Raw genomic sequence first — 12,251 nt, 5'->3', positions numbered from 1 at the left:
TTTACTATCTGCAATACCCCTTGACCCCAGCAGCTAATAACAATCATATGAAATGTAAAAATCACCCCCTTTATGAAATGCAACAAACACCGCTGTATGAAACCTGAAATTAACATCCCATATTAAATGCAATAATCACCCTAGTATGAAATGCAACTATAACACCCATATTTGGTGTTCTCTCCAGGCTCTTGTAGACGGGGGCGTCACCTAACTAATTTTGGTGAGCACCCGGCTGTTATCAGTTCGCCTCCTCATCATCTTCTTATGCTGTAGGTATAGGAGTTGCACCAGCCCTGCATCCCCTTCGCACCCCACCCGGCTACAATTTCATGCCACCCGGCTGGAAAAAAATTCTGGGGAGAACACTGTGCTCTCTCAAATGTAATGCGTACTATACTGAAATAGTACTGCTTTGTCACATGAAATAACCAGGTTAACCATTTGTAATCTTTTTAACTCTGAATTAGAAGTTACCAACCATTACGTAACATAGCACAGCATGTCTTAAGTGACACAGATTTACAATTGCTTGAATATAGCTTTTAGAGGGTTTAGAGCACTGGTTCCCAACTTGGGGGCGATCGCCCCCAGGTGGGCGATTTGGGTTCTAAGGGGGGCGGCAAATTTGTGGGGGGCGACAGGGCGGCGATCAGTATGAAAAGGCAGAAAAAATAAAGTGTCACAGTGTCACTCGTTTTTAAGAAAATTATGGGCAAAAAATATGATCTGTATAAAATATGCAAGTGTGCATGATAGAGTTGCGTAATTCCTCCGGGCTCGTTGGTCACGCGCCGGTGTAATGTCAGATATTGCAGCCCGGAAGCAGCCTTCCTCACTGAGTATCGCGCATGCTCAGTGGGAAGTTAGATATTATTTACCTGAAATATCTCCGCTTCCGCACCACGTACACTCCCGAAATTTTCAGGGGAGGGAGGGGACCCCCAGATCTAGCTCTATGTCGAATTGCAGCCCCCGAGCCCCGCTAGTTCCCGAGATAGGTTTGCTGCAATCAGTCTCGGGAACCAGCGGGGCTCGGGGGCTGCAATTCGGCACAGAGCTAGATCTGGGGGTCCCCTCCCTCCCCTGAAAATTTCGTGTACGTGGTGCGGAAGCGGAGAGATTTAGGACGTTTTACGTGGCTGCACAATTTAATGGGACGCAGGCTCCTACTGCGCATGCGGGGCTGCACAACGTGCGGGGCTGCAATAGCTGACATTTTACCGGTAAGGGAATTGGCGCAAAGTAGTTGAGTCACCGGCTATTTTTAGCTGGCAAGGTCACAGCACTACCCCCTTCACTGGCACCACCACCTGGCGTAAGGGTATACCGTACTAAGAGAAAGGGGGCGACAGGGGTGAGTAATCTTCCCCTAAGGGGCGATACCTCATAAAAGGTTGGGAACCACTGGTTTAGAGTCTTCTATACTATTTATTACATACAGCGTAGTAGCATCTGGAGGTAGAGTTAGGACTGGAAAAACATTGAAAATAATGGTAATCCCCTTTTATATCACCTATAAGTGAAGACGCAGCAGTATAACTTCTGCAAAGAGTGAATAAAAGTTCAAACCACTGCAGGTTTTTTTTATTGCAATCTGATGCTTCCTATCTCAATGACAAACCAAAGATAGCATTAGTGATCAAGTGTAATTCTCCTAATAACACTGAAATAACTATAACTATTTGGCAGAAGACCTAACCCTTCCTAAATCTATTCATTAGTAACAATATGTGTAAAGATGGGTTACAGTAGCTTATTACCTTGGCACTGTGGGTAGACACACTTGTAGTGACATATGGAGTTCGATTCTTCTGCAGAAGGTCAATGTAAAGTTCAGCTCCCTCTGTGCCATGCACACGAAGCAAGCTAATGAGTTCATTGACATCATGATGTATCCGAAATTCACTCATTGTTATTGATCTGCTGATTAAGTCAGGAAGGATAAGCAAGTCAGTATAGACAAGGTTCATAAAATAATGCATGAATGAACTATGTGCATCACACACGTGTCTTTTCTTTACTGTCCTTTGAACAAAACAGAATATAGCATTGGTCCATTGATTTGCTTTCCAAGTCTCTTTAATGTGTTTGTAGATGAAGAAAAGGCTTGTCATTTACAAGGATAATGCTCAACTACTTGTAGAATGTTGACAACTACAACACTTCCCTCTTAAAGCGGATCCGAGATGAAAAATGCCCTATAAACTATATGTAAGGAACACAATTATGCAATGAGTAAAAGTTTATCTCGTATCCACTTTAAAACAGAAGATACTTGCATGAATTCACTTCCAGCACATGTTTTAAAAACATGGCCCTAATGCTGGGAATACACCATGACATTTTTTGGCAGATAGATGGTTCGATAGATAATTTCCGACAGGTCTGATCTGATTTTCGATCGTTTTTATGATCGATTTCTCATAGAAGTGAATGCAAATTGATCGGAAAAACGAACGGAAAATCGATCAGAAAAACTGATCGGACAGTAAATCTGCTAAAAAATCTCGTGTATTCCCAGAATAAAGCGAAGCAAACCCATTTTTTTTTTTTGCCTGTATGGTTAGCTGAGACATACAGAATCAATAGTGTACAGACTAGACACACCTGATCACAGAGTGATCTTAAAGACCAACCCTCTATTACAACATATGTTTTATCCATCTTGGTAATTATACAGGACTTGTGATGTTTTAATACAGAGTTGGGATTGATGATTACTCAGTGATCAAGAGCGTATCTATATAATACCCCATTTTGTTAGATTCCTTCAGACTGTATTGTACATTTATAGACCAATAAAAGTTATAACAAAGCTCATTCATCCGTCCCCGCCTTGCTGCGTGAAATCGTAAATGGCAATGCCGTTATGGGGGCTGTTGAATCTCCTACCACGTTATGGGGGCTGTTGAATCTCCTACCACGTGGCCTATATGACATCATCATCAGCAGGCACATTTTCTCTGTGCACCATGGGGCTGTATTGAAAAATACATTTCTCTTTCTTCCTGAGATACATCACAAGTACCTGTCCATACAGCCATACAGAAAGTCAGAGCACAACGATGTGGCTGTAGATGGCACTTTATGTGAGAATCAACAGTTCTAAACAGAGACTGGCATTTTTCTTTTCCATTAGCAGAGAAAAGGAGATGGGAAAGCGAGTTTTGTATTTTGTATCCTAGGTTTACTTATCCTTACAGAACAAGGTAAGGATAATTAGCACTATGTTATGTGTATGAACAGTATTGCACAATACCTACTTTGGTAGGATGTGGTGCACCAAACATAATTAAAACTGATTTCATGTAAAAGCACAGCAAACTACAGCATTGCCCACAACACACAGCTATTTGGTTCACTGTGATGTGAAGATTCTATAAAAACTAGGAAAACAATGGTCCACCAGCCTCAGAATTTATGGTACAAATTCTTTGGGGAGTCCTATTAGGATGAGGGGTCCATCACACCTCTCAATGTATACAGGCTCAGGAGCACAAGGCATTCCATACAGGACTCAACCCTTCAAGGATGTAATATCCAATCTTATGTTTTATTCCATTATTGCGGACATAAAAAGTATACAATGATAGCACGACGTTTCGGGCAGTGGCCCTTTCTCAAGTACTTGTATACTTTTTATGTCCACAATAATGGAATAAAACATAAGATTGGATATTACATCCTTGGAGGGTTGAGTCCTGTATGGAATGTGTTGTGCTCCTAAGATTCTATAAAATCCAGTTGACACTGGACTGTTTCTAGGGGCGGGAGAAGTGGGTCACCCGGGAAGCAGCATGAGAGCAGAGAGATGCAGAGAGAGTGCAGCGCATGAGAGCAGAGAAATGCAGAAAGAGTGCAGCGCATGAGAACAGAGAGATGCAGAGAGAGCGCAGCGCATGAGAACAGAGAGATGCAGAGAGAGCGCAGCGCATGAGAGCAGAGAGATGCAGAGAGAGCGCAGCGCATGAGAGCAGAGAGATGCAGAGAGAGCGCAGCGCATGAGAGCAGAGAGATGCAGAGAGAGCGCAGCGCATGAGAGCAGAGAGATGCAGAGAGAGCGCAGCGCATGAGAGCAGAGAGATGCAGAGAGAAGGCAGCGCATGAGAGCAGAGAGATGCAGAGAAAGCGCAGCGCATGAGAGCAGAGAGATGCAGAGAGGAAACTAATAACCCCTCTTCCTTGCTGGGCAACTAACAACCCCCCCAGAGGAGAGTAATAACTTCCCTCCCTTGGTAAGCAAATAATAACCCCTCCGGAGGTAACTAAACACTTGCGGTTGCACAAATTACAGCAGGAGATAAATGAAAGAAGGCGCACATGCGCAGTTAAGCACAGCCTGTACAGCAAGTTGCAAAATGTTATAGGTCGCAATATCCTTCACCACAGTGGCTACCACATTGCAACAGCATGCTTGAGTTCCCAGACAAATAGTTCTGTATCAGTGAACAGGGTGAGAATAGCTGTCAAATCCAACTGTTACCATACCTTCCAACTTTTTGAGATATGAAAGAGGGACACTTTTGCCATGCCCCTGCCACACCCTTGATCACACCCCCGACACACCCCTGGTCACATATACCATACGTCTAGGTTCACATATGACATAGCGTGAAAGGTATCGGTTTTTGGCATGTGTATTGCGTTTTTTGTGCATTTGCATTTCTGATACGTTTTTATGCGTTTGTGGTTCGGTAATTAAAAATGCATATGCATTTTGTATGCATTTTTCAATTGCATTTTATGTACATCACTAGGAAGACAACAGGAAGCGAAATTGCATCACTAAACAATTTTTTAAAGAAAAACGCATATAAAACGCATGGAAAACGAATACCATTGCGTTCCCATTGACTTTCATTATGTGCGTTTTGGCAGCCATTCTGCATATTATGCAACACAACCAGCGTTTTGCAAAACACATACTGTAAAACGCATATGCGTTTTTTCCTGCAGCCCATAGACTTTCATTAGCGACAAAAACACAGTGTTTTACGCTACGCTAGCATTTCTGCTATGTGTGCACCTAGCCTGAAGAGTTCATGTGAAGAAAAATATGATGTTTTATAAATTAAAAAACACACCGATCCTTTCTATCTCAGTTAAGCTATGCTATGTGTTACTGGTTCACCAATGTAAAGATTTAACAATGGGGATCAATGTGTACATGGGCGTTCGCACGTTGGGCAAAATGGGGCCGACCCCCTCTGCATAGTGACAGCAGGCAGCCCAGCGTCAGACCTCTGATCAGCCGGCGACAAGTGAGTGCGGGCGCTAGGACCTCGCAGACACCACACTGATATGGGCAAGTGACATGACTTCCGCATATGCAGCATGGTGTTCACGGAGTACCGTGCGACCGCTCTCACTGGTCTTACTCTGGCTGCTGATGTCACTAAGGTGAGGGGGGCACCTATCACTACATACACTGGGAGGCTCCTGTCACTACCTAAACTCGGGGGAATCTGTCACTACCTAAACTCGGAGGCACTCTCAATCTAATTCCTACTATAGTCCTAGGCTAATGTCCCACCATTGCTAAATTCAAAAATCTGGCTCCACCCATGACCACACCCACATCCTGGTCTATGGCCACGCCTATTTTTGGCACAGCACGCTACGCCACACTACCACCCCAATTTTTCTTCACAGTTTCTCCCCATTTTTCGGCATGGTCTCTCCCCCCCCCCCCCTGGAAAAATTTTTGTGGACACCCATGAATGTGTATGTCCACTGTATATAAAATATCTACACTACACAGTATCACTGCAGAATCACATTTTTCTAATTCACAGGTGTAGAAGTAAATAGGATGGGCACTATCAGAACAATGAAGTTGTGAGCTATAAGACTTATAGCTCACAACTTAATTGTTCTGATAGTGCATAAGATCCTGGTAGGCTGAATGGGAAGCATCTATCAGCCAGCACCAGTAGCATGGGATGACAGGACAGCACTCCTCACCTGTCGCTGCAAGACACAAACTGTTATGTGCTACGTCCCTGGCCGCGGGGACTGATGAAAGTCAGGCATAAAAAAACACCGTATTGGTCCCAAATTACAGTACATCAAAGCCGGAAATACCGGATGGAATCTCCATGACGACAGTACAGCGGGAGAGGAGCGCGGGGCTCTGCAGAGAGTCGTGGAACGCACCGTACTCTGAAGCAGAACGAGGGCTGGAGCGCACAATGCCGGATGTAGTGGCATTAGTGCCTGCCTAGAGGGCGCTGAAGAAGTTCTTGTTTCCGCCCCCTGAAGTGTTCTCCTCTACATACTCTCTAGAGTTCACTCCCCTGGCTCCTCCTAGTGAACCCCGCCTCCCTCAGCTAGTATGCGATCTCTGAAAGGGAGGCGGGAGGCTTGTGTACTACTGGTTCCAAGTTGTTGTGCCTGGGTGAGTGCCTCTGCTGCAGCACGGTGTGTCGTGTTATCTGCTTCTCCCCAGGCAGCATATTTAGTCATCCACACTCCCTTACCAGCTAACTCCCCTGTTCCTACCAGCTAGCATCCTCACCTACCTCTCTGCCTCTCCTAGCCGGTGTAGTGAAAAATTTTGCTACCCATCATATTTTGCAACTTGCCATAGAGGACAGTGTATGACTGTGTAGGCGTGGCTTCTCTCTGTTAACACGCCTGTAATTTTTTGCAACCACAGATCCCATTGGGCTAGAAGAGGGATTGTTCCCTCCAGGGGGGGTTATTAGTTGAGCAAGAGGGGGGTGGGGGTTGTTCCCTGGGGGGGGGGGGGATTAGTTGAGGAAGAGGGGGGATTGTTCCCTCCAGGGGGGGTTATTAGTTGAGCAAGAGGGGAGGGTTCTGTGTGAGAGTAGGGTTTGGTTGGGTTGCATTTTCTGATACAGTTAGGTTAAAGTCAATGGTTAGGTTGCACTTTCTGATAGCTATACGTATAAATAAATGCAACCGGTTGCAAAATCTGATAAAGTTGCAAAAAATTTCAACACACCGGTCACCTGCACCCTTACCTGACTCCTTCCAACCTGCTCCCTCACCTACCTTTGCCCAGCCTGCTCCCTCACCTACCTTTGCCCAGCCTGCTCCCTCACTTACCTTTGCCCAGCCTGCTCCCTCACTTACCTTTGCCCAGCCTGCTCCCTCACTTACCTTTGCCCAGCCTGCTCCCTCACCTACATCTCCCTAGCATGCATACTTTCACTCCGTCCTCAACACCAATCTGCCTGCAGAAGCAGCAGCCAATGATTAGCAGCTACCATTTTTTTTATTTATTTTCTAGTATACATGTGTGATGTCACGAAGATAGGAATGTTTGTCATGATGTGTCTCAACTTGGGAAACACTGGCGTATGCTGTGATACATGCGTAACCGAAAGTGTGATCTACAGAAACATACCTGTCTGCCTGGAAATCTAGCAGCGTTGAATGCTGTCCCAAGACACACCAGGAAAGGAGAGTGACTAAATCTGGAAGGCAAAGTTGTAACTCATCCGAAAACCGAAATAGAGAAAGACTGTGGGAGATGTTCTGGTTTCTCACCTCCAACAGAAGAAGGCAGCACCATGATCTCCCCAGAGCTGCTCTCTACGCTGTCCACTTCAACTGTGCTGAGTCTGTCTGAGGTACCGCTTCTGCCGGTGTGGGAACATGTGGAGATTCCCCGGACTTTCACCCCACGCAGGTTTCAGTTTTCAAGTGATCATGAATTCTTTGAGGTGGGAATAAGTAGCACACAGTTACTGAACCTGATATAATAAAACTCACATCAAACTGTTTTATGATATTTTTTTAATGTTGTCCATACAATGTTGGTTGTACAATCAACAGATTTAGGATAATACCTAGTTCATACAAATACCTAGTTCATACTATATGCGGTTTGTTATGTGCGTTGTTGCATACATACTGCAAGATGCATGACATCGGTAAATTGTTGTGAGTAGACAACGTGTCAGGATAATGGCGTTGCGTCGCCAGACAGTATCTCATTGCCAATGTGATGTAATTATATTATAAGGCTTCTTTTACACTGCAAATCTGGTTCCGATTTGCGATTTTCACTGGATGCTAGCAACAGAAAAAGGGGAAAAAAAAACGCAGCATATAGGACTTTTTTCATCACATAAAAAATCAGAATCACATGTAAAATCGCATCAAAATCGGAATTGCATGTACTGTTAAAGAGCCCTAATAGTAGTTTTTATCAATGTGTTGTAGTGAGGTGAAATCTGCCTGCATAAGGCCTTTTTTAGACTATACGCTGAAATACTGTTGCTTTTCAACTTTCTATAGTAGTGAATTATGAAAACGGTTTCAATTAAAATGAGCATAATGTGAACTGAGCTGTAGGGAAACTCACACTTTGCACATTAGTTACATAGTTATTTGGGTTGAAAAAAGACATGCGTCTATCGAATCGAGTTCAACCAGAGAACAAAGTACAACACCAGCCTGCTCCCTCACATATCCCTGTTGATCCAGAGGAAGGCGAAAAACCCTTACAAGGCATGGTCCAATTAGCCCCAAAAGGGAAAATTCCTTCCAGACTCCAGATGGCAATCAGATAAAATTCCTGGATTAACATCACTGGGCATTACCTAGTAATTGTAGCCATGGATGTCTTTCAACGCAAGGAAAGCATCTAAGCCCCCTTTAACCAGCCTGGCGTTCTATTAAGATCGCCAGGCTGGCGACCGGACGTTTTGTTTTTTTTAATAAAAAAAAAAAACTATTGCATGCAGTTGGCTGCATGAAAGCCCACTAGAGGGCGCTCCTAATGTGTACAGGCGATCAGAAGTAACAAAGGCCGCAATGAGCGGCCCTTCTTGTTATGCTTTCCTCGTCGCATGGCGACGAGCGGAGTGACGTCATGGACATCAGCCGCCTCCGATCCAGCCCTTAGCGCTGGCCGGAACTGTTTGGTCCGGCTGCGCTGGGCTCGGGCGGCTGGGGGGACCCTCTTTCGCCGCTGCACGCGGCGGATCGCCGCGCTGCGGCGGCGATCAGGTGGCACACACGGCTGGCAAAGTGCCGGCTGCGTGTGCTCCTTTTTTTATTTGATTAAAATCGGCCCAGCAGGCCTGAGTGGCAGCCTCCGGCGGTAATGGACGAGCTGAGCTCGTCCATACCGCCAGGCTGGTTAAATGCATAGAATTTGCCATAACTACTTCCTGTGGCAATGCATTCCACATCTTAATCACTCTTATTGTAAAAGAACCCTTTCCTAAATAAATGGCTAAATCGCTTTATCTCCATGCGCAGATCATGTCCTCTAGTCCTTTGAGAAGGCCTAGGGACAAAAAGCTCATCCACCAAGCTTTTATATGCCCTCTGATGTATTTATACATGTTAATTAGATCCCCTCTAAGGCGTCTTTTCTCTAGACTAAATAAACCCAGTTTATCTAACCTTTCTTGGTAAGGGAGACCTTCCATCCCACGTATCAATTTTGTTACTTGTCTCTGCACCTGCTCTAAAACTGCAATATCTTTCCTGTAATGTGATGCCCAGAACTGAATTCCATATTCCAGATGAAGCCTTACTAGAGAGTTAAACGGGCAATATTATGCTAGCATCTCGAGGTTTTTATTTCCCTTTTAATGCATCTAAAAATTGTATTAGCTTTAGCTGCAGCGGCTTGGCATTGAGTAAGATTATTTAACTTGTTGTCGATGAGTACTCCTAAGTCCTTCTCCAAGTTTGATGTCCCCAACTGTATCCCATTTATTTTGTATGGTGCTAGACCATTGGTCTGACCAAAATTTCATCTGCCATTTATGTGCCCATATAGCCATTCTTTCCAGAACCTGTTGCAATATGACACTATCTTCCTGAGAGTTGATGATTCTGCACAATTTTGTATCTGCAAAAATAGCAACATTGCTTTCCCAGAACATCATGTCAGGACAGCACCCCTCATGAGACTTGTCTCTCTTCCCTCACTGTGGACAGGAAGCTAAAGATTAGATTAGCATAAAAAATTAGGCAGACCGTATATAACCTGCTCCTCCGCAAAGTAACCTCAGTTGTTTTTTCTGTCCCGGACGGTAGTATCGCTGGGGCCAACCATGTCTGGAGACAGGAGCAGCGCTGAGGAGGACCAGCAGAATAGGTCATGGAGGATACTACAGGCCCTACTCCTCCGCAGTCTGCAGAGCCTGGCTCTGACCCTTCTCTGGTAAGCTGCATGGCAGGCTTCTTTTTGAGACAATCTGATTGTATATAGAAGGGGTGGATACTGATTAGTTCTTTTCTGTTTTGTCTTGTAGCCCAAACCAGCAAAATCTGACAAGACGGATAAATCTAAAACAGAAACTAAATCTGAGACTAAAGAGAAACGTGCTATTTGTAACACTCGTATTTCATCATCCTCTTCTAAAAAGCTATGTCAATATTGTACCAATAAGGTGGTAAAGGATGAGTCACCTATGGTCTTTAAGGATTTAATGGGATGGATGAGAGCTGAAATGTCCAATGCCGTTAAAGTGATTAAAGATTCAGCTATTCCTTCCCCAGCTTCCACAGAACAACCCGCTACTTCAGTATCCATTCCTGCTAGTGCTGCAGTAGAAGCATCTTCTTTACCTCCTCCTTCTCCTCCTCCTCCGCCTGTTCATGTGAAACAGACGCAGAAAAGGAAACATATGGATTCTGAATGTTCAGAGTTATCTGAAGGAGAATTGGCTATCTCTTGGAAGAGATATCCGATTCTGAGGAAACGTAGAAAGGATAAAGTACAGAAGTTTGCTTTTTCACCTGATGTAATGAAGGATTTACTATCAGCTATGCATACTACTATGGGTATTACAGTGGAGGAAAAATCTTTGACTCCCCTGGATAGGATGTATCAGAGTCTGGCAGACACCCAAACTTCTTTTATCCCGGTTCATTCTTCCTTGAAGGACATGATCAAGAATGAATGGGATGTGCCGGAAAAACGCGCGTTCTGGCCTCGTTTGCTTTCTAAACGTTATCCTTTCAGCCCTGACGACCAAAAATTTTGGAGGCCTGTGCCTAGACTTGATATATCATTTTCCAGGGTGTCCAAAAAGACAGATCTGCAGTTCGAAGATTTTGGAAATCTTAAAGATCCCACAGACAAAAAGATGGAAAATTTACTCAGAAGAACCTTGGAGTCTTCTATTTTAACCTTTTAAATTAGCCGTGGCTTCCACAGCTGTGGGTAGATCCCTGAAAACCTGGCTTTTACAGACTACCTCGAGAAGAGATTCTTAATGATTTTCCTAATCTTCTTAATGCAACAGACTTTATGACTGATGCTGCTGACGACACAGTTAAATTAACAGCCAGAACATCCGCTCTAGTTAATTCATCTAGAAGAGGTATCTGGGTTAAAACTTACGATAATTACAGAGGCGCCAACAGAATAAAAGCAAGAACTGTATTAAAACGATAAACAAGGGGGTAAGGGTGGACTTACCTCCCCAAATTCCAAACACAACACTGTGAGGTGCTGCGCTATGTTGCACAACTTCTGAGCGGCTCCTTTTTGTATTTTGCCTGAAGAAGCGGGCTTGAGACCCGCAAAACGCGTTGCATTTGTTTTATTTGGAGTACAGATTAAATGTTTTTTGCATACTGATCAGTGTTGTGTTTGGAATTTGGGGAGGTAAGTCCACCCTTACCCCCTTGTTTTTTATCGTTTTAATACAGTTCTTGCTTTTATTCTGTTGGCGCCTCTGTAATTATCGTACATTGTTATCCACCTGGTGGATGGGTGTGAAAACCCCCCTTCTTTTTCCTACTACAGAGAGCGACTTCTTAACCTGAGGGGGGACAGGTTTAAAATCCCCATATGTGCATATAGTGGTTGCCTGTACCCCGGCAACCCGTGTTTGTGAGTCGATCTCTAATTGCTTATCATACTGTCATCTAATATCATCAATAATACACTATTGAGGGCTCCCGTTTCTATATTTTTGTCTCCTTACTGGGATGAAACTTGGCAGGGAGATAACTCATCAAAATCCAAATTATGTGGAATTCCTTGTGAAGGAGGGTTACTTTTGGTTCAAAATTAGATGACACTCTGGAAAGAACGGCGTCCGCCAAACAGAATTTTCCTACTAAAGAGAGAGTTTCAATATAAATGGTCTTTTCGTAGTTTCAATATAACCGAATCTGATATCAAGAATTCCTTTAGAAGAAAATGAGTCCCTAATTGATCACAGAAGGGAAAAACCACACCCACTTCTGTCACTCAGTCCTCTAAACAATGACGCCAGTATCGCGGTGGGAGGGAGAGTTTCCTA

General features: G+C 44.2%; 2 protein-coding genes across 3 annotated transcripts in view; one reads left to right on the top strand and one right to left on the bottom strand.

The window, feature by feature from the left end:
• Positions 1-6,173, bottom strand: part of TUBGCP2 (tubulin gamma complex component 2) — a 66,027-nt gene extending 59,854 nt beyond the window's left edge. The window contains exons 1-2 of one of the 2 annotated variants that reach the window (XM_068255354.1): positions 5,968-6,173; positions 1,764-1,926 (exon numbers count right to left, since the gene is read on the bottom strand). In XM_068255354.1, the coding sequence (XP_068111455.1) occupies positions 1,764-1,913 (150 nt within the window). In that variant the 5' untranslated portion in view covers positions 1,914-1,926; positions 5,968-6,173. The remainder of the gene's footprint in view (positions 1-1,763; positions 1,927-5,967) is intronic. The other variant, XM_068255355.1, reaches the window with a different exon arrangement.
• A 19-nt stretch (positions 6,174-6,192) lies between these two features.
• Positions 6,193-12,251, top strand: part of ZNF511 (zinc finger protein 511) — a 39,535-nt gene continuing 33,476 nt past the window's right edge. The window contains exons 1-2 of the mRNA XM_068255356.1: positions 6,193-6,400; positions 7,259-7,694. Coding sequence (XP_068111457.1) covers positions 7,542-7,694 — 153 coding nt within the window. The 5' untranslated portion in view covers positions 6,193-6,400; positions 7,259-7,541. The remainder of the gene's footprint in view (positions 6,401-7,258; positions 7,695-12,251) is intronic.

Source organism: Hyperolius riggenbachi, chromosome 10 (assembly GCF_040937935.1).
Source record: "Hyperolius riggenbachi isolate aHypRig1 chromosome 10, aHypRig1.pri, whole genome shotgun sequence".
In the NCBI taxonomy this organism is placed as follows: domain Eukaryota; kingdom Metazoa; phylum Chordata; class Amphibia; order Anura; family Hyperoliidae; genus Hyperolius; species Hyperolius riggenbachi.
Note: the sequence above shows the minus strand (reverse complement) of the source record. Positions and strands in the feature narration are given on the sequence as shown.